Genomic DNA, 27,828 nt, shown 5'->3' with positions numbered 1-27,828 from the left:
GTTGAGAGCATTACCTTAGGAAACTAAGTACCAGCTGCAATATGCAAATTTTATTGAGTGATATCTTGGCTTTGTTTAATACTCCTTGCCCTTTAGGTGCTCAATAAGTGATTTTGGTGGACTATCAACACTTCAATAAATATGTGTTATTTAGATATATTTATGAGAAAAAAATAATAAAGGAAGAAAAGAAGCACAGCTTTTCATAATTATTCAGTAGGGTCCTACTTCTCTTTTTAAATACTCCAAATATCTAGACCAATATGCTTCCCTAATCAGTAAATTTAGAAGCAGGACTAAAAAAGGACTTTAAATAGCATAAATAATATTCACGTTAATGTCTACAATTGTATTAATAGTTATTAGAACATAGAGAAGCCAGTGCACTTGCACCACATAACTTTCAAAGCAAGGATTCTCACACTTGAGTGTGTATCAGAATCACCTGGCGGGCTGGTTAAACCAGAATGCCTGGCTCCTCTCCCAGAGTTTCTGATGCTGTTAGTCTGGATGGGGTCAGAGGATTTGAGTTTCTAAAAAGTTCCCAGGTGACATCAATGCCACTGGTCTGTGGACCACATATTTGAGAGATTTGCTATACAGAGGAAGGAAACTTTTTAAACAGAGCAGCAAGTGACTCAGGAGTTACCTTGGAGAGCATCAGAATTTCATAGTTTGCAAAGTTTCTTTTTGCCGTGGTATTCTGCCCATCCCCACCCCTTCAATGAGCTCCCCAGAACTTTGATTTTGAAAATAAGTAAAAGTAATAAATGACTATCTTGAGCAAGCTAAATCTTCATTGTTTATGGAGTGTACTTTTTTCTCTGTAGGCCCCTGAACACACAACCTCCCTCCACCCGTAGATACACACAGAAAAGTGTTGTTAGTCCACTTGGGGCCCTGAAGTACAGTCTTGAAAAATCAAACATAAGAAAACTGAGTCCCAGAGAGGGAGAAACATGCCCGAGCATATAGCCAGAAATTGCTAGGAAGATGTGAGTGAACATTTATGTTACATGCTTATCTTTTCTGCTATTGGTAGCCTATGTTTTTATCTTTTACCTTTACCTGTAATTTTCTTTCAAGTCTCACTTCTTCATGCATAAATATTTAATAGTTTCATGACTATGCAGTTGCTCAATTAAATCTACAGTTGAATTATGGAGTTTCTTTGTAGAGAAGTACCATTTTGAACAAAAATTATTGAAGAAGAAAACATCACTTAAAAAATATCTGATTAGAATATCTTTGAAACTTTTTATATTTCTTCTTCTTAGCCTTATGCACAGGTCCCCATAATTACCACACCCATTAGCCCTGTTTTTATGAAGAAAAGTTCTCCTTCTTCCTCCCACTTAGCTCCCCAAGTTGTTTTGGAAATGTTCTTCTGGGTTATAGAAAAGCATTTCACAGCAACTAATGGCAGTAGGTAAAGTCTCTATTATGCTCATTTTATTTCTGTGAAAGCATAAAGGACCCCATGGAAAATGGAATCTTTTCTCCTCCTGTGAGCTTTACATGAAAACATGAACTTGACTTACAGAGTGAAAATGGCTTTTCTACCCCTCACTCTGTAAGCCAAGTTCATGTTCTCATGTTAAAAACAAACAAACAAAACAGAAAACAAAATGAAAGGAGGAGCAAGCAAGGAAGGCACTATTTTAGACATGGCACTACTAAAGAAACTTACTTCACATTGCTAATTGAAGACACTGTGTAAACTAGCTTGTACCCAGCTACTATTTGACTGCTTCTAGAGAGCACATAGAAAAATGGCATTAAGTATATTCTTCAACAAGCTGAAATATTATAAATATAAACACATGTGGTCATATAATAGAAAAGTAAAAGGCAATTTCCTGAATTAGCCATGCGCTCGCCACTTAAGTGGAGAGTACCCTTTGGAAACATTTTGTGTAAAGCATGATTACCTTTTAACCTATGAGAGAATCTCCACCCTAAACACTTGTATTGGAGAAGCTCAGGAATAAAAATGAGAAATATTGAGGTTCTAGTCACATATCTACCATTTACGAGCACAACCACTCTGAGTTCCATCAGTAAAATGGGGCTAAGAAGCCTTGCCTTCTGACCTCATGGGGTTTTCGTGGGAACCAAACGTTGTAATGTAGATATGTACACTTTTAAATTCTAAAGCTCTATATAAGTTGGCAGCTATTAACTCCTTGATCTTTGCTAAAATAGTTACTTCTTCTTGCTTGCTACAACATTTGTTTGCTTCCTTCTTTGCTACTCATATTCCTTAAAATAGTTTCCAATCCAAAGTTTAAAACCCAATTCTCTAGAGTCTGCTGTTAGAGGCAGTCTCAACAGCAGCAGAAGTGGTTAAACCGAACAGTCATACACCAAAATCTACAGCTGGATTATATAATAATAAGTTGCATGAAATCTTAGAACTAAAACAAAGACCCTGGGCATAACTGGGTGCAACAAATTCTAAACAATTACTTTCATCTGAGAAGTCCTCTGTTCAACAAAATCCAATGTGGAAATCCAATATAGAGAACAGACAGGAGCAGAGGAGCTCCAGCTGAAGTGGGCATGGAGTTCTGCAGAACTTGCAGGTGCTCCATGAATTCTCCATTACACTTCAGAACACATTTGAATGCTGCTCTTGAAGCTCACAGGGATGAAGAGTGTGTAGACAAAGGCCTGCGTTGATATTCATAGGGCAGAGCCACCAGGCAAGGTTCAAAATGTGCTGTGTTCAACAAGGCAGGAAAATATGCAATGTGATTCTGAAAGATTTTCATTGAAATGTTCAAATATTAGAAGTATTATCTTTTGAAGAATGTAGTTTTCATTTTCCTAATAGAAGCACTCTGAAATGCATGACTTTTGATGATGATGATAAAAATACCTATGGTGTTGCTCTGGTATGGAAAAAGGTAGGAAGTCAAAGTGGGAGGCAGAGTTATGTAAAACAGACTGTAACTTTGTAACATTAACGTAGAAGGGATCAGGTAGAAAGTAGTGCTAATCCATAATTTAGAAGTGTACTTTGAGGTTGAGAGGAATGTTGAATTTCTTTATGAAATGACTATAAGTAGGAAAAACACGTTTGATAATATGAAAGAAACTATTTTTATAGTACTGCTTGATGCTGAATCCAGATTGAAAATGTTTTCACATTTAGTTACTTTCTATGGCTTGTTTTATGTCCTTTTTAGTTTAAAGAGATTATATGGCCATTTTTAGTAGACTTGCAAATTTTAATAAAAGTCTAAGCCAGGTGTGGTGGCTCATGCCTGTAATCCCAGCACTTTGGGAGGCTGAGGCAGGAGGATCACTTGGAGCTAGAAGTTCAAAGCTGCAGTGAGCTATGATCATGCCACTGCACTCCAGCCTGGTCAACCAAGCAAGACCCTTTCTCTAAAAACAAAACAAACAAACAAAATAAAAATAAAAAATAAAAATTACCTGGGTGCAGTGGTGCATGCCTGTTGTCCCAGATACTTGGGAGGATCACTTGAGCCCAGGAGTTTGAGGTTACAGTGAACTATGACCATACCCCTGCACTCCAGCCTGGGTGACAGAGCAAGACTCTGTTTCTAAAAAAAAAAATGAATAATAAAAGTCATTAAACAAAATGTTCAGATACTAAAATGTAAAATAAATCCAGAAACATACTTGCCAATATAAATCACATGTGTAACTTTAAACATTTTAAATATTTGTGATGAAAGTTTTAGGTATAAGCAAGACATCTTAGATGGGCTTATTGATTTTGTTTTCTATTTTGTGGTAACTTAAATTGTCCTTTAGCAATCTGAAGCTCAATAATCTCCAAATGTGGCAAGAAAGAAGTTTTTAAACTATCTGAATAGAACTTGCAACTAATCTTGCAATTAAAAACCACCTGTAAAATATATTTATAACATAAACAGAGATCTTCAAAAACCATAAATAGTTTAAAAATTAAATACCACAGTATGAACGAAGCCTTTGATATTTCTAACATTTATTGTATACATATTTTGGCATAAGCCTATTTGGCACACATGCAAATATTCTCTGATATTCTTGAAGTATCTACATCTTGTAATCTTAAGAATTGAAAAGCTAGACTGTATTTTGAACACTCAACTCTTTTACACAACGAATTTATCATTAAATGATAATTTCATAATTTATTAATGTTATAATTAAACAACAATAATTCATAATTATTTTTAGTTTAAAAAATTATAATTGCCTATCCTTTATTTTTTGAAGAATCATAACAGGAGAAAAGGTGACGCCAAAATGAGGTATTTGGGTTTAAAACACAGTAACCTAACTCAATTTTCATTTGCCAAAAGTTTCAGACCCAAAGTTTACGTCTATCAGACCTACACAGAAAATCGCATCTTTGGAGAGGAATAGTCAGCATCACCTTGATTGAAGGGAGAGACCTCAAGGCCATGGATTCCAACGGGTTGAGCGACCCCTATGTGAAGTTCCGGCTTGGGCATCAGAAGTACAAGAGCAAGGTAACCATGTCTCTATTGTGTTCCTGTCAATATTTGGAAGGCATTGGTTGGTTAATAGCCCTGCTTTAGGAGATGAAACCACTAGATAATGTTTTAAATGCTTAACAAACTTTTTTGAACACCATGTCAGAAAACAAGACCAATAATTGTATAGCATTTTTAAATGTATGTACTAGGTGACCTCCCATAAACTACTTGTCTATGTCCCAATTTCTTCATCTACAACATAGGAATAATAGTTGGAACTATCTCTTGGCATAGCTCTGAGGACTAAAAGAATAACAGCCACCCAGAAAACACATAGTTGATGCCTGGCACATAAAGTACTCAGAGTGTGGCTTTTTTTTTTTTTTTTTTTTTTTTGGTGGAGTCTTGCTCTGTCACCAGGCTGGAGTGTGGAGTGCAGTGGCATGATCTTGGCTCACTGCAACATCTGCCCCCAGGTTCAAGCAATTCTCCTGTCTCAGCCTCCTGAGTAGCTGGGACTACAGGTGTGCACCACTACGCCCAGCTAATTTTTGTATTTTTAGTAGAGACGTGGTTTCACCATGTTGGCCAGGATGGTCTCGATCTCCTGACCTCATGATCCACCCACCTTGGCCTCCCAAGAGTGTAGCTTTTAACATTATTACAACTAGTGCTAATATCAGTATTACAAATAGCATTATTTTACATGCCATAAAAATATTTGTATGTTACTCTTAGACACTTTATCCAACCTGACTTGTACTAATGCAAATAGCAAATTTTAAAATTGATTAGAACAAGTTGCTTTGTCTCTCCATATCTTAGTTTTCCCACCTGTAAAAATGAGAGTTAAAATAATGCCTAACTAACAAAGTTAATGAGATTAAATGAATATATGTTATGCATTTAAAGGGCTTAGAATACTGCCTTGTCCATAATCACTCAACAAACAAAAATAGCAGAAGAGGAAGACTAACAACAGTAGTAAGAAATATATCATATAGTATCAATTATGTTAATAGTAATAATATATTACTACAATATTATATTACTACAAATATATTAAATAATATTAGTGATATAAGTAATAATGAATAAGGGTCTAGTAGTCATAACTGTATTTTTGGCACACATCTTACGTATTAGTTCATTCTCACACTTCTATAAAGAACTACCTGAGACTGGGTAACTTATGAAGAAAAGAGGTTTAACTGACTCACAGTTCCGCAAGCTGTACAGGAAGCATGGCTGGGAGGCCTCAGGAAACTTGCAATCATGGCAGAAGGCAAAGTGGAATCAAGCATGTCTTTCTATGGCAGAGCGAGAGAGTGAAAAGGGAAGCGCCACACACTTTTAAGCAACCAGATGTTGTGAGAACGCATTCACCATCATGAGAACAGCAAGGGGGAAGTCTGCCCCCATGATTCAATCATCTCCCACTAGACCCTCCTCCAACATGTGGGGATTACAATACGACATGAGATTTCGGTGGATACACAGAGCCAAACCATATCATCTTATCTCTGTTGTAATGAACTATGTCCTCTTTATTGGTCAGTTTTTACAGCTGTTATTCATAGACAGCTTAGGACAACTGATCATATCCGTCTTGTATTAAAGATCACATTCCATTCTGATGGGCATTTATTCACCTTAGTGTCATAATTTCTATAGATTTTTGATAAACAGCCTGCTTAGGTCCCTTCAAGCCCAGGAAGTTTTCGCTAGTACTTAAGGTAGTTAAAAATATCAGAGAGCCCATCATTAGCAGGCAGTGAGTACTGCTAGCAGGCTGATTGGAGTGTCCACGTGGAAAGGGAAGGCATTGTTTCTGACCTGAAGGAAATCATATAGGGAAGGCAATCCTAAAAAAAAAAACTGAAAATTTAGTCTGTTTAAGGCCGGAAAAGTAAAGACAGACCACACCCCAAAATACCATAGGAGTTCATCTGAGCCTGATTATAAGACATTTAAATTATCATAGCCTTCATTCAGTGCCATTTTTTTTTCTGCCATGGAGCTTAATAACATATATTAAAGTAGCTACTGATTCCAAAAATAGGTACCTATGACCACTTCTATCTTGTCCTTTCTTAGTTAGCACCATTTCTGTGTTCTAGTAGGCTAAAAACATTACTTATTTTTATAGTTCTGCTCTTTAGGTATGAAATATGAAACCCAGCAATGGACATGTGTCTCTCTTTGCTCTTTCTTTCCTTGATCTATTGCTGATTAATTTCAGATTATGAACTTTAAAAATTGTGATTCGTTTGCATTACCTTTGCATATAACATACTTCATTGCTTTCAAACTTTACATCTGAAGATCTGTCTGCCATACATTAAAAAGAGAAAAGGCCACTGCATGCCTTCCTGCTAAAAAGAAAGAACAAGGAAACAAATATAAATGTTGTTTAACCCAATGGTGAATGGAATTTTAAAATTCCATTCCTATCAATATAGGTTACTTTGTTCATTGATTCTACTGTACAAGATGACTTATCTGAATACTTGAAGTTACAGAATTACATTTCAGATATCTTTCTTGTATATGCAACACAGAGTATATCCACATATATTTATACATACATATATGTATACACACACATGTATGTATACACACATATGTATGTATACACATATATGTATGTATACATGAATATACATACATACATACTCATATATACATGTATACATACATATATACTCATATATATTCATTTATTATTTCACAGACATTTTTGGCATATGGTTTTGGGGGAAGAGTCCTGAAGCTTTAATCAAAGACCTTGAGTTAGTGTCTAGATGCTAAAACATACTGACTGTAGGTGTGTCACTTAAACTCTAGGTCTCAACTTATCCATCTATAACATGAGATACTACATCAGTGCCATAAGTCTAAGATAAAAGTTTGCCTGACCACCCAAAAGCTACTTGCTTTTTTCTCCTGCTCTCACAGAAATTCATTGTCTGTTTTTCATGTACTCAAGTCAGGATTCCAATGTGTATGGCAAGTAAGAGAAAAAAAACTCTGAAAATCCTCAATCTCCTTTATTTTGAGATGACTGACTGACTATGAGTTATATCTTAATGCATTAACTATGATTATGTAAAATATTGCTAGTATCTGAGTGAGCTATTTCTTTCATAGGTTATTACCTCTTCTATATAATTTATATATCTTATCTGTTATTTAAAATAATCAAAGGATGTCTTGTGATTTTGAGGACACATCCATTGAGGTCCATTCACGTACTAGTCAGTAAAGATGCTGGAGATCTAATGAGTCATTTCCATTATTTCTGTAATCTTTTTTTCAAATAGCACACAGCATGTTTTTCTAGATACTATAGTAACAAAAGTTTGATTTAGTGTCTCAGGTTGAGGTTTTTTTTAAAAAAGCTGCTAGCAATATGACAATAATGATTTTTTTTCCAGATTATGCCAAAAACGTTGAATCCTCAATGGAGGGAACAATTTGATTTTCACCTTTATGAAGAAAGAGGAGGAATCATTGATATCACTGCATGGGACAAAGATGCTGGGAAAAGGGATGATTTTATTGGCAGGTTTGTGCAATTTGTAATTTTTGGTTCACTCCTAGAGCATTTTTATTAAAAGAATATTTGCTGTAAGCCTGGTTATTGTAAATTATCTTTACTGTTTTGAAGAAAGGGACTTTACCATGGTAAGGCAATGCTTGGATGAACTGAAAAATAGATTCAAAAACTGACCAGTAGGTGGCGGTTTTGACCGCCTGATGGACACAGGCTATCTGAATTTGATATCCGTGAATTTTCTCCAGATGTCAAAGTTATGGGAGTTGAGAAAGAGGAATTTCATCTGATATAAGATACGTAAAGGAACAAAGGGCGTATTCATAGTCTGTAAAGTGATCTAAGATAATATTTATTTTCATAAAGCATACTATCACCATAAAATGCATTATTTTCTACAACGCCCTACAAGGTAGAGAATACTTGTAATCTCCTTGGAGTTCATAAATCTGTAAAGAGTTCCCAAGTATTAGTGTAGGAAGCATGTGAGGCAGAGCCATGTTAATCTGATAACACAGTAAAGAAAAGAGTATTCTGAGGCTTACATGACATTTTTCCACAAAGTCAAGGTTATTTTGAGTGACTACTTGAATCATATGTTTTCTTAATTTAAAGCCTATGTTTATATTTTTTGATAGTTATATATGTGTCTTTGTAGCAAAACACATTGAAACCTGCCAATATTGAAATAAAGTGTGGTGTACTGAAGAATTTGTTAATTTTTTAAATTAAAGAAAAAATTCTTTCCTCACTGTAGCTTACATGAAATTCCAAGTCTTTAAACACACAGCTTGAAGAAAATTTATACATACTAAGAGTAAAATAAATTATACTCCAGAAATGTAAGAACAGGAATCCAATCCAACATATTTATCTCTTGTTTTTTTTATGATGCAGTTATATATATATCATTTTCTTCATAGGATTATATAGTGAGATGTCAAAGATGAGCTTCAGGTAGCCTTTACTATTTTACTTGTAAAGTGAGCTTGGAAGACACCACCATAATCTAATACTACATTACATTTCAAGCCTTTTTAAAGCACAGGCCTTTATTGAACATTTTTTCCCTTAATTAAAACACTATTTTCAGAGTTTTCTTAAAGTTTTATCTTGTTCTCTTTGGGATATATCACATCTGTTAATACACTAAATGCATTTCATTATAATGATATATCTAAGATTCTCTCTCCCTCAATAGGCTATGAGCTCTTTCAAGAAGGTACTATGTAGCTATTCCTTGAGTGACTAGTTCATTTTCTTTGGTTATAATAACATTAGTTATATTTTGTGACCACAAGATAATCAGAATGATGGACATGTGTAACTTGCTACCTCAACCTTATTTCTTTGTATTCAAACTTTCTTATCTTGGTAGAATAATGGAGATTATGCTGTAAATATTCTGGCTTCCTGTATTTCTAGGTATATATTACATTCCTTCATATCCCTTCTTCTATTTTTTTAATGACAGATGTTATTTTATATTTTTTTCCTTTGGTAAGAATTTTCCAATTTAAAAACTATGAAAATTTATCAGGCCAATTGGGACTGATCATTTTCTTTTCCTCACTTAATAACATTATGAGTTCTTCAAGGGCAGACATGGTGGACAGAAAGGTGGACCTAACTATCTCACTTCACCTTGTTTCTAAAGGTTTTTCATATTTTGGCTAATTTTTGAGAAAACAGTGACAAATTGCTGGATAGAAGATCATAGGGATTGTTCCAGATACTGTGGAAGCTTGAAAAAGAGAAGTCTATTTTCGATCATATACCAAACTTAATTGCCTATGAAAGCAGTTTAAGCCCAAAAGTTTTAGAGTGAAATGAGCACAGGTATAGACAAGACAGCTCTGGAGTAGTGGTTTATACTGGTTTACACAGTGAAAGGAATGAGTGTTAGATTTTGAGATACTGAAAGATGGACAATAGAAACATGTTGCACACTCCTAAATTAGCAAGGTTGCCTTTTGCAGAAAAGGGAAATAACTATGATGCATCATCATTTCAAATCTTTTTGATATCCAGATAGCGCTGAAAACTCCAGGTCTCTAACTTGACACTTGTTAAATTGCTCTTTAAAAGCATCCTGCCACTGAAAGCAACATATTATTATACCTAAGTATCAGGCAAGTTGTGTTTCTTTATTTATTTGAGGCTTGCGTGGAAACAGTAGCGATAATACAGATTATAATAGAATTACTTAATTCCTAGAATAGTTTCAAAGACAATTGACTTACTTTCCAATTAAATTTGAGTACTCAGGGTAAAGTAACAGTAATAAAACTGTCATCATAATCATGTGTCTTCTTTTGCAAGCTCTCACTGCAACATTCTGTGTCTGTTAATTTTGAAAGTAGTGACTGTTCTAGGAATTTGCTGGAGGCTTGTGAGTAAGTTTAAAGTTGGCCATGGAGGGTAATACTATTCCTCCGATGGCTAGTAACATTTTTTAAGGGTACTGTCTAAACTGAGTCCCAAATTTGAGAACACTTGTATGGATTACATTATCTATATAGACTAGTTTATTATGCTGTGGTTTATAATTGTCTATTTTACTTTCCACTTTTGGTCGTATATAATGATTTTTTAAAATGTATTTTGTAAATGCAAACTCAATAACAGAGTTTGTTCGTTTCATTATATTTAATAAAAATAAGACTGGCTATGAATGAAAGAGCCACTTGCAAATCTGGAGTGTCAAAGAGTTAAAACTATTTTAGTACTGAACATTACCCACTTCCATTCTTGTTTTTGTTTTTGAGACAGGGTCTGGATCTGTCGCCCAGGCTGGAATGCAGTGGTGCGATCTCGGCTCACTGCAACCTCCACCTCCTGGGCTCAAGCGATCCTCCCACCTCAGCTCCTGAGTAGCTGGGACCACAAGCATGCACCACCACGCCTGGCTAATTTTTGTATTTTGGGTAGAGGCAGCGTTTTGCCATGCTGCCAAGGCTGGTCTTGAAGACCTGAGCTCAAGCGATCCACCGTCCTCGGCCTCCCAAAGTGCTGGGATTAACAGGTCTGAGCCACTGCGCCCAGCCCCCACTTCCATTCTTACTTGAACTAATATAGTCAGGCATTTGCCCCCAACAATCCACCAAAACTGCTCCTGTCAATGTCACCCAAGCCCACCACGTTGTTCAATTCAATGACCAGTTTTCAACCTTCGTCTAACCTGACCCAGCAGCAGTACTGGATTCAGCTGACGCCTTCCTTACCTTGAAACACATTTTTCACTTGCCTACCAGGGCACCACATGCTCCTTGTTTTTTTCTTACCTCACTGCATGCTCTTTCTTGTCTCCTTTGCAGGTTTTTCCTCATCCCCTCATGTTGTAGTTCTGGAAAGCCTCAGAGCTCACTCTTTGGGCATCTTCTTCATCTATGCTGGCTCCCATGGTGACTTCATTCATTCACAAGAGTCCAGCTCCACTCCATAACTCTTCTCTGCATTCCAGATCCCTATATTGCACTGCCTACTTGATATCACTATTTGAAAGTCTAATAGATTTCTCCAATTTAGAATGTGCAAAGCTAAACTTCCAACCTTCAGTCCCCTACAACTGCTCCTCCTTCAGGCTTCTCTTGTTTGTTGCTAACACCAAAAATCGTGGAACCATGTTTGATTCCTTTCTTTCTCTCACTCTCGTCAAATCAATCAGCAACCTGATAATTTTTCTTCAAAACATATTGAGGATTCTCGACCGCTCATCATCTCTGTCATTATCATTGTGGTCAAAGCCACCATCAGCTTTCATATGGACAATAGCAACAGCCTCCTGTTCTTCCTTCCACACCTCCCCTCCCACAACAGTCTGTTTCCAATTAGCAGCCAGAGTAATATTTTTAAAACAAAAATAAAGTAACTTAACTCCTCTGTTCCAAACCCTTTAATTGTTTTGCATCATAATCTAGGGACAGCCACAGTCCCTTCAGTGGCCTATAAGGCTTTGCACAATCTGGCCTTGTTGCTTGTCTACTGTGAACTTCTGCTATTCTGCCTATCCCCGTCCTTCGCTCACTTTCAGCCAGCTGGCCTCTCTGCTGTTCCTCAAGGCATCTGAGACACCCTCCCACCTCAGGACCTTTCCCTCTATCTAACTTTCTTCAGGGATCCACTCACCTGCCTTGCTTCTTTATCTTCTTTAGATCTGTGCACCAATGTCTCATCAGGGAGGCATCCATACCAAGCCTTTTTAAAATTGAACCTGCTTTTCTTGGCATTCTATCCCTCTATTCTGCTCTGTTTTTCTCCATTAAAGCAACCACCATATGGCAAACTATGCATCTCATTTATGTTATCATTTATTTTCCCTCATTAGAATGTAAGCTCCAGGAGGGCAGGGATTTTTTGAGTGTTTTGTTCACTGCAACATACTCCATACCTAAACAAGTATCTGGCACCAAGCACTCAGTAAATATTTCCTGGGTTTGAATATAAATCCCTGAAGCTTGATTTAACACTGGAAATTATGGCTGTCAGACAGATGCTGATCTGACACCAGGCATTAATGGAAAGGCAATTAGAACAACATGACTTAGTAGAAGGTAAGAAAGTTTCAGTGTAATTGTGGAAAGATAATTGAATATAATGCAAAAGAGAAGAATGAATTAAAGTATAAAAGTGTCTGAATAGTCTTTATACTTCAGTAGTAATAAATGGCCATAACTGGGGGAAAAGTAGGCTATACATTTACCAAGACACTTACTATAACTTTTCATCATCATGCTATCTACGGAGCTATCTGGTTGTAAAACTTTACACAAAAGTAAATTTACCATAAATGGAAAGAAACAATAATAATAATGCTTTACAACCTACAGGGCCCTATTATACACATTAGCTTTACACTCTGGGGTAGCAGGGATGGTTCATATTATACCGATTTTGCAGATGCAAATAGTGAGGCTGAGGGCTGAGGTTGCTCAGCCAGTGGGGTGATTGATCTGAGGCTCAAATCCAGAGTTTCCTGACTCTAAAGTCCATGCTTATTTCACCACACTCTTGTATTCAGCATGTTGTCCTGGAGCCATGGAGTGCTCAGTAAAATGCCAAGTACTTGGTAAACTAACTTAGGTGATGCACACCGTATTGCAAGTTTGAACAACAAATTTTACCTGTCACTGAACTACAAATTTCAAGTGCAGGTGAAATAATGTTAATCTGCATGTAATTATTTAACTTTCTGATCACCTGCATTTTGGCAGGCAAGACGGACTGCCCCCTTTACGATAATCAGCTAATAAATCCCCATGATTGTTACACTTTTATGCAGAGCAGTAATCTGAACAAATTGGCTGCTGACAGCTGCGGTAAATTGCCAAGAATGAGTGCTGTCAGGGAACAAGTTGTTTTTATGAATGTGCAGAATAAGTAAATCCTGTGTCATGCAATTTTATTCAGTTGGAGTTATTTGCAATCCAATATAGCAAGATTTACAGTATTATTTATTAGTGTGCAAAATGCTTGTTTTTCTTTAAAGTGGCATTGATTTGGGGTACATATATTTTAGGTTGGTGAATTGCTACTGACTTTGTTGCATTGTTCTCAGGGCCTAGGCATTTGGTGCTACCCATGACAACTAAATGCTACCAATGTACGCTTGAGTCAAGGGCTTAATTTTAATGAAATTCTTATTAATGGTATATGATAAGAAAAATGTATTCTGAATTGGTAAGTTCTGGGTGAAGAAAAAATGCTTTCAAAATCTACAGCCATAAAAATAAATCTGTGGCTCTCTCTAATGCTGAGGAGAAGAGAATGTGAACTGTTTAGATGAACACAAATGTGTGTTCAAGTTTTGTGTGGCAAATGCAGAAAATAGCCTTTGACTTTGGATAAAAACCCAACTAATGTTTTCTTAGGTTGAAAGGCAATGCATTTGAGCATTTGACACTCCATAGATTCTGATTTGGAATGTTTTTCATTTGTGACACCAAAACTACAATGCTTCTTTTACTTTCTACATAAATAAGAGCAGGAGAAATCCTACTGCATTATTAATCTGAAAGCACAAGGACAGCTAGTCAGAAAATTCTAAACTGAAGAGAGTTTAAAAAAAAATCATTGTATTTTACTATTTTTTTTTTACTAATGATTGAGTGAAATAGTTCATTAGGGAGATAGGCAATATTTAAATAAAGAATGGAGTTTGTCGTTGATTTTTGTCTTGGTTTTTCATAAACTCAACCTAAACAAAATGTATTAGGATTTTAATCCCTTTTCTTTCATGAGTTACTGTTTGTTCTGAAGATTTTCTCAGAAAGGCTGTACTCATTGTAATATTTGAAAAATAACTGGCAAAGTTCTCAAAGACAGTTTCCATACACTGCTGTATGTATAGTGTGTAGTTTACCTTCAAGTCAATGAATAGGGAATTATAGAAGTTTGCAGAAGTATACCCAGGTAAAGCAGTCTCCCCAGAGAGAGTTGAACAGTGACAACCTCTAACAACAGAAAGGCAATAACAGCATTTAGCATTTTGTAATGTCAGAGATAGAGTAAAAACTTTGCATAGTCATGGAACTTGAAAACACTTCAGCAGCTGCATATTGAATCTTTTTAATGCAAACATTTCAAAGAGTCATATATTAATTTATAATATAAGATGTTATATTATGCAAATGTAAAGTAGTTCTCATATATTAAGAAATCTCAAAAAGCTTCATACATGTATTATTCAATTTGCTAAAAATTATGTAAAATTGTGCTTTCTAAAATCCCCCTCTCATAGAGGCATGTCTTCCCATTCTGAGTGTTTTATGTTTAAATGTTCTGCCAATCATGATGGCTTCAAAATTTCATTAGTTAGTACTTTAAGGCATAATATATACTTAGAAGTATATATTAAAGAGAGCAGATATAAATTTCCTCTTGATAATTTTGGATTGTTTTGGCAGATCTCTTGCCGGATCTGATTCTAGCACCACTGCTTTGTGAGCTGTAACATGGCTGACATAGAGCTCAAGTGGGATAGAAGTGTCGGCTCGGCAGATTCTTGTTTATCATTGCTGTTCACTTGTGCTTGTTCAATTAGTGTTATCTTCTATCCACAGTTCCTTTGGTGGGATCTTTTAAAGCCAACTGTCCATTTTGTGAGGATTAGTTTAGTTAAAAATTAGATTATATAATCTCTAAATCCACTTAATAGGGCATTACGAACTGCAATTCAGGAAAGGCGAGTGAGCCCCAAAGGGTGCCACTGTTGACCCCTTCGTGTTAGCCATGTAGCTCCTATGCCTCCCTCAAAATACTTGAGGCCTATGTGATGTATGAGCCACCTGTGTTCATGTATTAGAGACTGATGAGGCTTCATTTCTGTCTTATTTTTACGTTAAAAAATAATTGCAAATAGTTCTAACATGTACTTTCTATACCCCACGGGACTCATACAAACTCACCCAGGATGCTAATCACAAGACTGTTTCATCTGGGAAGGAATGTTATGGGTCACTGGTTCAGAGACAGCAGATGGAAAGGCAGGGGAGAAAAACGGTGATCAGAACGCTGAGATTTTTCTCCTTGAACTTTTAGAGGATAACATCACCCCATAAAGATGATGAATATTCCTTTCACGTGCTTAAATAGTTCAAATGTATATAGTTTTTTTTTTTTAATGCAGAGAACTTCAAGCTCTGATATGGAAGTCAGGAAACATGGTTCAAGTTCTTGCCATCACTTAATTTTTTTAAGTTTTATTTTTCTCACTCTGAGGTACCATCCCAGACAGTGGGAGTGAAAGAGAAAGAACATGAGGCAGGGAATACTAGGAAGCATTTGTAGAATGAGGGAAAGTAGCTCTAAAATTGATCTGGTTTGTCTCTGTGTCCCCACCCAAATCTCATCTTGAATTGTAGCTCCCATAATTTCCATTGTTGTGGGAGGGACCCTGGTGGAAGGTAATTGAATCATGGGGTGGGTCTTTCCTATGGTGTGCTTGTGATAGTGAATTAGTCTCATGAGATTTGATGGTTTTATAAAGGGGAGTTCCTCTGAACATGCCCTCTCACCTGCCACCTTAGAAGGCATAACTTTGCTCCTCATTCGCCTTCTGCCATGATTGTGAAGCCTCCCCAGCTGTATGGAACTGTGAGTCAATTAAACCTGTTTCCTTTATAAATTACCCACTGTTGGGTATGTCTTTATTAGCAGCGTGAGAACAGACCAATACAAAAATCTCTTTTAAATTTGAGTCTGTTCTGGTTATTCTGTTGATTCATTAGTTGATGAGTTGAATTTGATGCAGATCCCTTGAATTTTCAAGTATCAAATTAAGGCAAATGTGATAGTATAACTAGATAATACATTTACGTAGCACTTTCAACTTTTCAAAGTACTTTTTCATCCATGATTCCTGTGTTCTTACAATTCTCTGCAAAGAGAAGGCATTCTTTTTAAAATTTCCATTCAATAAATGAGGAAAGCTGAAGTACAAAGAGTTTAAGTGACTTGCTTAATATCACAATACTAATGAATAATCGGGATTTATTAAAATTTCAGTTTTCTGAACCCCCAGCCATGGACTCTGATGCCAAATAACTTTCTTCAAAGTAACACAGAATCTGTGCTCATTCTGAAGTAAGGACCTGAGAAACCTGAAGGTTTAGAAGGGGCTGAATCTCCAAATCTAAAAGGACCTGAGACATAAGCGCTTAATGAATAGTTAATGAATGAATGAATGAATGAGTGAGTGAGTGAAATGAGTATTGGGGAGAAGTCAAACCACTTTCCAGGAGACAATATAGAAGTGGTAGAATGAGCACATTACACACTAGCGCTGGCTCTGCCACTGTCAAGCATTGTCACCAAGGGTAAATTATTGAGCCTCCATCTCCTTGTCCATAGTACTTTAATACCTACAGTGCACCAGCTATATTCCAGTTGCTGTGCCACGTGCTGAGAATAAGACATTGTTCCTGCCCTTGAGGCATTTCAGGATATTGAGAAAGACAGCTGCAAGTTATTTCAATGAGAATTGGTAAAAATTAGCCATGCAAAAATGAGATACATCATCTCAGGCTGAGGGCATGCCTTGTCCAAACATAAAGAAACAGGTGCGTTCTAGCATGGATGTTGGGAGGATTATAAGGCTTCTGGAATGATAAGTTGTAAGTGAGAATGCATCAGCAAGTGACACATAAGCTGATGGTAAGTCATGGAGGGTACTGTTGACTAGCTAAGGATATCTCGTAAATAGTGCAAAGCCAGGGAGGGACATGGTCAAGTTTGTGTTGTAGACATCCATACAGAGAGGGTTGGGCTGTAGCAATGGTTTTTGCCTTAAGCCAGTTTCTCAAGAAAAATGGAGCACGAGGCAATGATTGAGTGCTGGTGCTTTATTAGGAGGTACCATCCCAGACAGTGAGAGTGAGAAAGAAAGAACATGAGGCAGGGAATACTAGGACGAAATGCAAGCAAATGTATTCATGGGTTGGTCACTGTTTCTGGTATTTCAGAGATATAGCTGGTTGCTTAGCAGGTGCATCCATATGGCCACATGTGCACAGGCCATATGGAGAATTATGTTTTGGAACAGTTTGTGAAAGGGAAGAGGTGTGGGACATTGTCTTCCCATCTCCTATTACATTGATCATAGTTCACCCTACAAGGAGATAACTTCTGCATTGTTTCACGCAGCTTCCTTGGCAGTTGATCTGGCAGCCAGATACAATCTTCACAGTGTGGCTTCCTACTGAAGTGCAGAAGTGGCTTTAGAAACCAGAAACTCAAAGTATATGGCGGCTAGGACTGGATGCACCTTGCCAGAAAAGGGGAGTGCCTAGCTCCTTCGGGACAGTGAAAGATCAGCCAGCCCTAGGTGGGAGACCCATGAGGACCCAAGCACAGTCAGTTGGTCATGGGTTTGGGATGAAGAGCAGCCCTTTGGGGAGGCACAGCCAAAGGAGCAGCTGAGGCAAAGCGAACAGCTGAGGACTTAGGTGACCATGGCTCCAGGAGAGCCTAGGGAGCTATATAAGCTGTGTCAGGTAAGTTTTCAAACCACACATATAGAACCATCAATATAAAACAGATGTCAGGAGAGCTGCTCTGTGAACCAAAGAGGATAGTCTACACCCCTTTTTCTCATACTGCCACCCATAGTGGCACATCCTACTGCTCTTTGCAATACAATTTGAAATTACATGAGATGAGATGCCTTCTTACACCAACATTCAAGTTTTTTTAGCAATACATCTGAGGAATAATATTTCACTGCCTATAAGATAATTTTGTTCTCTTAGCTTTTTGATTTGTGGAATTGCAAAGAAAGGAAGATGCAGCAAATGTAAACACAGAGTTACAACAAATTGTGGAATTTGAGGGTTTGAGAATTTAAAGTTCATCTGCAGATGAGAAAACTGAAATCCAAGAGGATAAGTTATCTTGAAAGAGGTCACATGACTAATTAATGTAAGACTGAGGTCTAGAACAAAGGGATTCTGACTCCCAAACCCGGGATCTTTTCTCTGTGTATGTATCTGTGAACATATTTTTGGAATTCATAAATTTGTTTTGATGCTTTTTAAATTTTGCATTTTTAGCTTGGTAACAATATGAAACCATTACTGTATACCTATCCTGAACCATCTGGATGACCACTTATTACTTCTATGTTCAAACGGTAGTGAAACCTCCCTTTGTTCAGGACATAACAGTACAGGTGAGCCAAATATAGAAGAATCTACCCCATAGCAGTTAGTACTATATTCACATTGCACTAGACTATGTTGTAAGAGTTCCATCCTTGAACATATTTGTTCAAAAGTTATGAGGATGTAGCAAATGCTTTTTCCCCACCCAATTCCAGCAACAATATGATTTGATACCCATCAGTGAAGCTTTAAGTTTATCCTCAAGCTAACAAGAAAACTTTGCTTAGTTACAGGTGACACTTCATTTAAAATGGCATCTTACTCTCGAGTAGAATATTTAGATAAATAAGAGATCCGAATAACCTTAACTAGCACAAAGAATCTTGAAGTCATTAAATACACTCTTGTCTGATATATTTATGAAAACGGGCATTCTCTACATTGGAATTATTAAAGTCAAAATTCTGAACCACTGAATATAGCACAGGACCTGAGATAAACTATTTCTATGAGTACACCCAATACTGAAATTTTAGTTGTTACAGAAAAGCATAATATTCCCTATATATTTGTATTGTTAATTTAAATTTATTAGTTTCATAGTTTCAAAATTCAATTTATAAATTTTTCTTAATCATCTTATAAGAACAATAACTTATAGCCTTCTTCTCTGGTTTATATATATTTTTAAAGCATAAAAATAACATATTTTCATACTTGGAAACTGAGATACTTCTTTCTGTTAAAAATAAGTCCAGGCACAAACAGGGGAATGACACTGGGGCCTCCTTGAGGGCAAAGTTTGGGAGGAGGGAGAAGATCAGAAAAAGTAACTAGTGAGTACTAGGCTTAGTACCTGGGTGACAAAATAATCTGTACAACAAGACCCTGTGACAGGAGAGTTTACCTATATTACAAATCTGCACATGTGCCCACCAAAACCTAAAATAAAAGTCTGGGGGAAAAAAGTCAGCTAGGTGCAGTGGCTCATGCCTGTAATCCCAACACTTTGGGAGGCCGAGGTGGGTGGATCATCTGAGGTCAGAAGTTTGAGACTAGCCTGGTCAACATGGTGAAACCTTATCTCTACTAAAACTATGAAAAAAAAAAAATCCACTGAGCGTGGTGGTGGGCGCCTGTAATCCCAGTTATTTGGGAGGCTGAGGCACGAGAATTGCTTGAACCCAGGAGACAGAGGTTACAGTGAGTTGAGATCGTGCCACTGCACTGCAGCCTGGGCGATAGTATGAGACTCTGTCTCAAAAAGTCCAGGGCTGGGTGTGGTGGCTTGTTCAGCACTTTAGAATGCTGAGCTAGGTGGATTGCTTGAGCCCAGGAGTTCAAGAGCAGCCTGGGCAACATGACAAAACCCCATCTCTACAAAAAATACAAAAAAAAAAAAAATTAGCCAGGCCTGGTGGCACGCACCTGTCGTCCCAGCTACCTGGAGGCTGGCGTGGGAAGAATCACCCGAGCTTGTGAGGTCAATGCTGCAGTGAGCCATGATCGTGACTGCACCACTGCACTCCAGCCTAGGCAACAGAGTAAGACCTGGTCTCGAAAAAATTAAAATTAAAAAAAAAAAGCCCAGATATTACCCAGTTTGAGAAGCACTGCTAACAGTGCTTCTTCCTGGGATGCATGGTTACTTAAAGATAGAGTGGTGGAGAAAAGTCTAGATCTTGGATTCCAGAGTCCCAGGTTCAGATGGGCTCCGCTAATAACTAACCGTATGTCTCCCCTCCGTCATGTACCCTCCCTGGCCCTTAGTTTTCTCATTGGTAAATTAAGGAGACTGCAAGAATCACAAATCCTTCTGCCTAGTAGAGCAAGGTAGTGTAATTAAGTGAAATAGGCCAGTATGGGGAACAGTAACTAATTCAGAGGACATTTACCCTATATTTAAAAATATTTATATTCAAAACTTTTTTAGCACAAGCAAAACAACAAATCTGTGAATCAGATTCCATCTGAAAATTGCCAGCTTGCAAAGCCTAACTTATATAATCTTGAGAGCAGTTTCCCCACCTGTAAAGCATTAAATGCAATGACTAATATAAATTAAGAGAAACCAGCATCTATATGATCAGTACAAAGTGGTAATGGGCATAGAAGAAAATCCTTCAGAAGACATCAATGCGTTTTAGTGCTGCAGCATCATATAAAAAAGGAAGGGACCAGGAAATGCATGATCAAAGTGAGTGGAAAAAAAAAGAAAAAGCAAAGTGAGTGAAAGACTTTTCTTGGTTCCAACTGTATCCAACGAAAAATATTGTCTGAATTATAGTCTCTCATCAATTCTCTAGTATTATACTCCCTATCCAAGCCAGAGTTATTTGCATTCAACAAACTATGGGCCCAGCAGTGTGACAGGTGCTGGAAAGATCTCTAAAGATAATACCTTTTTTTCATTGGAGAATATGTTTGAATGGTTGTTTTCCACTGTAAAAATTTTTAACCTCAATTTCTTCCAGATGTTATTTCTAAGAACTTAATTCCAATTAAAATTAAAACATGAGATAAGGGATGTGATATGTTTTTTCACCCTTCAGAGTTTGAGGAGACAGCATGAGAGTACCTTGGAATGGGTATTGTGATAGCAGAAACAATGCAGTTATTTGACATACATTCTAACTTCAGGAAGATGTTTTCCAGACTTGTACAGACTCTGATCTCTCAATTTCTCAGTAGTTAGCATTTAGTACACATTGACTTTCTCCTACTGACCAGGGCATTGCTTATTGTTTTCCTTTCTTATATCAATATTCCCTTCCTCCCATTTGTGTCTAGTCCCAGATATCCCTCATATTAACCAGTAGGCAAAAATAAAAGGCCTATTGAAATATTGGACTTCAGTTCAATATCTGCAATCACTCTTGCTAAAGAGATGTTTGAACTCAACTACAAGCTTGGAAACACTGTCCATAGGAGTTTAGTTTAAAAGCAAAACCATAAATACCAAATAGAGTGAGGAATAAGAAAGAGCAAGAATTTAATCTGTCCAGTTTATGGTAGGATACCACATTTATTCTTATAATTGGCTATTTCCTGTTTTAAATGCCTTTCACTCATGCCTGCCACCTTTCTCTCCGTTTATTAGCCTTGTGGTCACCATATTACCTTTCTCTTCAAAATCAATTGACATTTTTATGAAAAGCGTTTTCAAGGTATTAGCTCTGAGAGAGTGGCATACAGAGCATGCACTGCCACGTTAGAAATCCCCTCTTAGCACAACTCAGGTGCCTAACACTTGAGCTATTATGTTTTCAGGAGATTTATGTGTTTTTATTTCGGTTTATACAGAGTACTGTGAATATATTGGCATGGTTTTAAAAAATATAAAACGTATGACATCACAATGGTACATATTCTATTCACTGCTTAATAACATTTATGAATGGGGGAAAACATCCATTTTTTAAAAGTAACACAAAAATTCAGAATTTTGGTAGTTGGTCTCTCTAGATAGCACACATGATTTTTTCTATAGGCAAAGCCCCAGCGACCTAATTCCTTAGGCCACCTAGAGATAGGAAGTCCTTACCACTTTTATGAATACCGTGACAGTGGGTAATAAGAGAATTTCAGATTAGCATATTTTTTGTATCTTACGGGAAATTAACAGTTACAGACCCTACGATAATCAGGGTCTGAATTTTCGAGGAAAGTCAGCTGACTTGAAAGATGTATTCTTCCAGTGGTCCAAATAATACTTCTATTGATTTATGTTTCATAGAGCTCTGAACAGCTGTTTCATACGGCAAAAAAAAAAAAAAAAAAAGAAAAAAAAAAAAAGCCACTTGCTGATTCAAAACATTTGTCTCTAGGTGCCAGGTCGACCTGTCAGCCCTCAGTAGGGAACAGACACACAAGCTGGAGTTGCAGCTGGAAGAGGGTGAAGGACACCTGGTGCTGCTGGTCACTCTGACAGCATCAGCCACAGTCAGCATCTCTGACCTGTCCGTCAACTCCCTGGAGGACCAGAAGGAACGAGAGGAGATATTAAAGAGATATGTACGTATGTAACCCTCCTCCTTCCAGAGACACATGTGACTAGATCAGGTTGTAAACAATTTACCTGGAGGGACAGAAGTACTTCTGAGAAGCCGTCTGGTGGAAGAATTGGCACAAGTAAAAAGCTGAGTGAAAACAAATGCCACACAGACCTTTGCAGAAGCATTTGCATTACCCACCCATGTCTAGAGACTTGATATTCTCTAGATTCTCTTCCAGAGCAAATTCTGGATTCTGAGATTCTACTCAGTGATTTTATCATGCAGGGATGCTACCCATATAGGAAGGCCAGGTTTATACAACGTGACTTTAAAGTTAATTTATTGATTCTTTGTAGCTGCAATTAAAATTTCTTTGTCTTTCCAAGTTTGAGATGGAGTTAATGGTACTTACGTTAATTAGTACGCTGGTAACTAAAGAGTATTCACAGGAATGATTTTTATTTTCAGCTGCTCAGGAAAGCCTCACTTCATTCCTTTAATTTTTTTAATTGAATGTGAAATAGAATTAAAGGAAGCCTCCTTCTTTTTGATCAAATGTGGAACGATAGTATGGAATAGTGATTCACTAAAATGACTACCCTCTTCAAATTTTACCAAACTGAAATATCCACAACCAAATCTTCCTATTTCCCAGCATCCTCCCACTGGACATTTCCCACCATGTAGTTTTCTTGAATCAACAGAGAGGGGAGCTCTTACTCCACCATTCTCTCTCAATGACGGTTTGAAAAAGTAAATGCCTTAGTACCCATGAAGCTGGGAAAAAAGCTTTTCCACTTAAAATCACAAAGCTTGTATTGTACAGTGCCGCCAGGTGTTTAGAAGGCTCCTCTAGACACTCAGTCATGAAACCAAGCTCTAACAAAGAACCACTTTTTTTTTAGACTTTAAAATATTCCTATTTGCTGACTGACATCCTTTCAATAACTGAATTTAATAAAGATGTACCTTATCAGGCTGTGCAGATAACATGAAGTGCTGGTACTAATGCTCTACAATATTCTTCAAACAGATTAGCAGGATGTGCGCTTCAGCAAATTTATTCTGGCTATCTCCACTGAATCAGCTGTCTGCTAATGCTTGTACAACTCATCCACCAATGGTGTTATCATAAACAGTTTAATAGAGGTGACTTAGCAAGGCTAAATAGTATATATTTTTAAACCACCTAAGAGCCTAAGATATTGTGTGACATCTTCTAATATATAATTGCAGTTATGAAGATTATTTTACATTGTGGTATCCACCAAAACATATTCTTCCGTTACCAGAAGTGAGCCTCATAAATTACAACAATTTTAATGGAATTAATCAGTATATTAATACAAAAATTCTTCTAGGCATTATACTATAGTTGATGGATTAATATTTTGATATTATCCCATATATTAAAGGATACTGCCGCCTAAGTAATTAGAAGTAATCCACCTATTATTAATTTTTTTTCTTTTTGCTGGATGGCTGAATGGCAATTGGCCATTTCCATTCAGAATTTGAATATTTGTTTCCATGTCTTTTTTCAATAAAATGTAAAATATTATGCAGATGTTTGACTTAATTCTCAGATTATAGTCTGCTCAATATATTAAAAAATGAACTATGTTTAAATATACTTTTTTTAAGCCTCCAATTTCAGGCAGAGGCCTATACCTCCCTCTAGAGACATATCTGCTACGAAACCACTATATGTAACGTAGCATATCTGTTATATTTACTCATATCCATAAAAAGACAAAGACCTATGGATTAGGATTTCAGTGTGTTTCCTTTTTATTATAAGGATCATGAAATGAATGAATGAATGCCATATCATATCTGAAATATCATTTGTTTTGGAGAAACATATAATGGAGGTTGTTTGGAGAATTACTTCTATATTTTCCTGCAAGAACATGTGTATTTTTAAAAGTTGAGGTCAAATTTAGGAATTTGACATTGGTCACTGTCAGGGAAGCAAATGAATTGCCCCCACTCTGATATGAAACAGCCCTAAAAAAAGCCCTCCATTGCTGTCGTTTAGCTGTTCATTGCTAAGGATTGAAGCCCCACAAATTAAACAAACATCGCTCTGTGAGCCATTTTTTGATCACCACATTCTGAGAAGATGGCTAATTCCATTTTTCTTTTTTTCGTCTTTTAGGGGGAGGAAATGAGGGAAGGTCAATAGGGGGCGGGTAGTAATGGGTAGTAGACCAAGAGCAATTGTATGACCTTTTCAGAACGGGTATGCTGAACCCTTGCTCCCCCTTGTCACAGTTTAAAAACCAGAGGAGCTAGTTTAGAGAAGAAGTTGTTAGCATTCCATTTTTATTATGACATTTCACAGTCATCTGATTTAATGTCCCTTGACCGGATTGTCCACCGTGAGACGATGGGCTTGAAATGTTATTTAGAGCATTGATAAAAGGTGAGCGGTTCTAAGATGACAGCGAGTCATAAGGCTGGTGGTGTGACATTAATTTTCTCCATAACAGAGATGGAATAAGACGTCACGGTGACAAGCTGTCAATCAGCTCTGGCCCCTCAGAGCGTCTTGATGCCATAGGATGGGGTATTGCCTCTCCCGTAATAGAGCTGAACTGAGATGCTCTCCCTGACAGCTGCTGCAGCCATAGAGAAAATATATTATACAGCCTTTCATTAAAAAAATAAAGAGGACTCCTCTCCAGAGCATTTCAATCTTTTCCCATCTATTGAAGGCTGAAAGGATTCACAGCAAATCATAGATTCCTCTGCTATGGAAATTTCTGGCTTCAGAAGCCATCCGGGTTTTTAGGCCTTCTAAAATAACCGTAAATAGCAAGGCAGGAATACCTCTTGATGAATACCTCTTGATGAAGTTATATTTTTAAACCAATATATTTATTTATTTATTTATTTATTCAATTAATTTATTTTTACTTCTTATTACAATCGATGTGTCACTGGCCTAAACTGTTGAAATTTGCAATAAATTATGGAGTGTCAGCTGACTTGGGGAAATGAAACCTTCAAACAATAATTACCACTCCAAATGGGAAGCAGAGGATCAGAGCCGAAGCACCTGAAGACAATATGTCTGTGGAATGAGGCTACCAATGTGAAAGGATTCTCAGACATAAGGACTGATTATATTTGTTTTAGTCAAAATGGAACTTGATTTAAATTGCCTCTGAAAATGAAAGCACAGAAACCTTTTTTTGATAAAACTATTCCCCATCATTAGGGTCAGAGACTTACCTGATTTACAACATTGTGTAAGCTCTGAGATAAGAAACTTTCCAAACTTGCTGTTACTGTAGGAATACAACGTGCCTACAAACCTCTGAATTATATTCTGCTGTCTAACGCCCCCACGGTGAAACCCTTCATTTACAGGAATTTAAATGGAGAGAGAAGTGCATTTTTAGTGAACCTTGTCACCTGGGTATTTTAAATAGATTTTTGGTGATAAACAACTGTTTAAAAACAATAAAAGATTAACAGTTAATCCTCATGCTAAACACTCTTATAAAAAGTTAGGTTATGGGATTACTCATATATCCGCATTTCCTCCTCTCAATATACCAAGGTCATAGTTTCAGTGTAAACAATGACTGGTCATACGGGACTGATAAAGTTCATATTGCAGTAAGCTTTTGCTTGTCAGTATTCTCACATTATTAATATGATGATGGGAATGCTTTTTACTCTAGTAACATTTTAATAGATAACTTTATTATTCAAAAGTACGTTATGTTCTCTGGTTATGAAACATTTTATAAATTATGAAAAAGAAGTACCTTTGATTTACATAGTAGAAGTGCTGATCATGTCATAAGAAAAACGCTATGAAGTGTACATAAACAAATGCATATTGGCATTCTGTTGGTTCATTTTACTCTCAAAGTATTTGTGCCCATTAATTAGACTTCTGAATTATTGTATTGGTTTCCCTCTTTTAATTCCTTCAAGTACTACACTTACAAAACACCACCATTATTAATTTATGAAGTGAAATAGATGTTATCATTTGGATCTGTTTTTTTCTATTGAAGTTTCAATACTTCTGTACATACTAAAATAGCAAATAAAACTATAAATTTAAGAAAAATTTCCACTTTTGAATTTATTTTTAGTCATCAATTTGATTGACTGTAAAAGATTGTGTATGTATTTTACTTATGTAGAACTACAGTAGTCTTTTGAAATAAATACTAGAAAATAGTCTTTAGGTAATTTAATCCTCATCTAACCCATGCAATTTCCAAAACTCACCAAGAGGAAAATAGTAGAAAAACATAATTAGTTTAATGTTGATCTTCTTATCCCCAAAGTCTGAATAGTGTTACATATCCAACAACATGAGATTTAATATTGATAATTAGGCTGAGAGTGGTGGTTCATGCCTGTAATCCCAACACTTTGGGAGCCAAGGCTGGAGGATCACTTGAGGCCAGGAATCAGAGACTATCCTGGATAACATAGCAGGACCTTTTTCTACAGAATTTTAAATTTGTTTTTTTTAAATTAACCAAGTATGGTTGCACATGCCGGTAGTTCTAGCCACTCAGGAGGCTGAGGTGGAAGGAATGCTTGAGCCCAGGATTTGGAAGTTACAGTGAGCTATTATCATGCTACTGTACTCCAACCTGAGTTAGACCCTGTCTCTAAAAAAATAAAAACAAAAATAAATTTTAAAAAAGCCGCTAATCTCCAAACCATTATATCTACAGATGAAAATATTTCTTGGAGTGATTTGCTGGCTAGAGGAGATTGAAAAAGGAAGCAGACATATCTATTCCATAATTTATTGTTCAACATTTATTGATAACTATTTATGGGAGTAAATGTGGTTTTTTTTATTCTTTCAGAAAATCTACTTATATAGCAACAATTATCCACATAGAGGTGTGTGTGTGTGTGTGTGTCTGGTGTACATTCATGATGGTGGAAGGGTAATTTATACTGAAGAAACACAAATGACCCTTGGAACCCCTTATGCAGCATCAAAGTTTCCATTCTATACATACTAAAATGGCAAATAAAACTATAAATTTAAGAAAAGTTACTCACTATTTTGAATTTTTTTTTTGAGTTGGAGTCTTGCCCTGTCACCCAGGCTGGAGTGCAGTGGCACGATCTTGGCTCACTGCAACCTCTGCCTCCCGGGTTCAAGCAATTATCTGCCTCAGCCTCCCGAGTAGCTGGGATTACAGGTGCCCGCCACCATGCCTGGC

The 27,828-nt window shown here is 36.8% G+C and overlaps 1 protein-coding gene across 15 annotated transcripts in view; it reads left to right on the top strand.

The window, feature by feature from the left end:
• Positions 1-27,828, top strand: part of MCTP1 (multiple C2 and transmembrane domain containing 1) — a 609,877-nt gene that overhangs the window by 391,459 nt on the left and 190,590 nt on the right. For all 15 annotated transcript variants that reach the window (XM_054489419.2, XM_054489418.2, XM_054489417.2 and 12 more), the window contains 3 exons: positions 4,323-4,493; positions 7,898-8,028; positions 22,442-22,628. In XM_054489419.2, coding sequence (XP_054345394.1) covers positions 4,323-4,493; positions 7,898-8,028; positions 22,442-22,628 — 489 coding nt within the window. The remainder of the gene's footprint in view (positions 1-4,322; positions 4,494-7,897; positions 8,029-22,441; positions 22,629-27,828) is intronic.

The sequence above is a fragment of the Pongo pygmaeus genome, chromosome 4, assembly GCF_028885625.2.
Source record: "Pongo pygmaeus isolate AG05252 chromosome 4, NHGRI_mPonPyg2-v2.0_pri, whole genome shotgun sequence".
In the NCBI taxonomy this organism is placed as follows: Eukaryota; Metazoa; Chordata; class Mammalia; order Primates; family Hominidae; genus Pongo; species Pongo pygmaeus.
The sequence above is the reverse complement of the archived record's forward strand: the minus strand, read 5'-3'. Positions and strand labels throughout refer to the sequence as shown.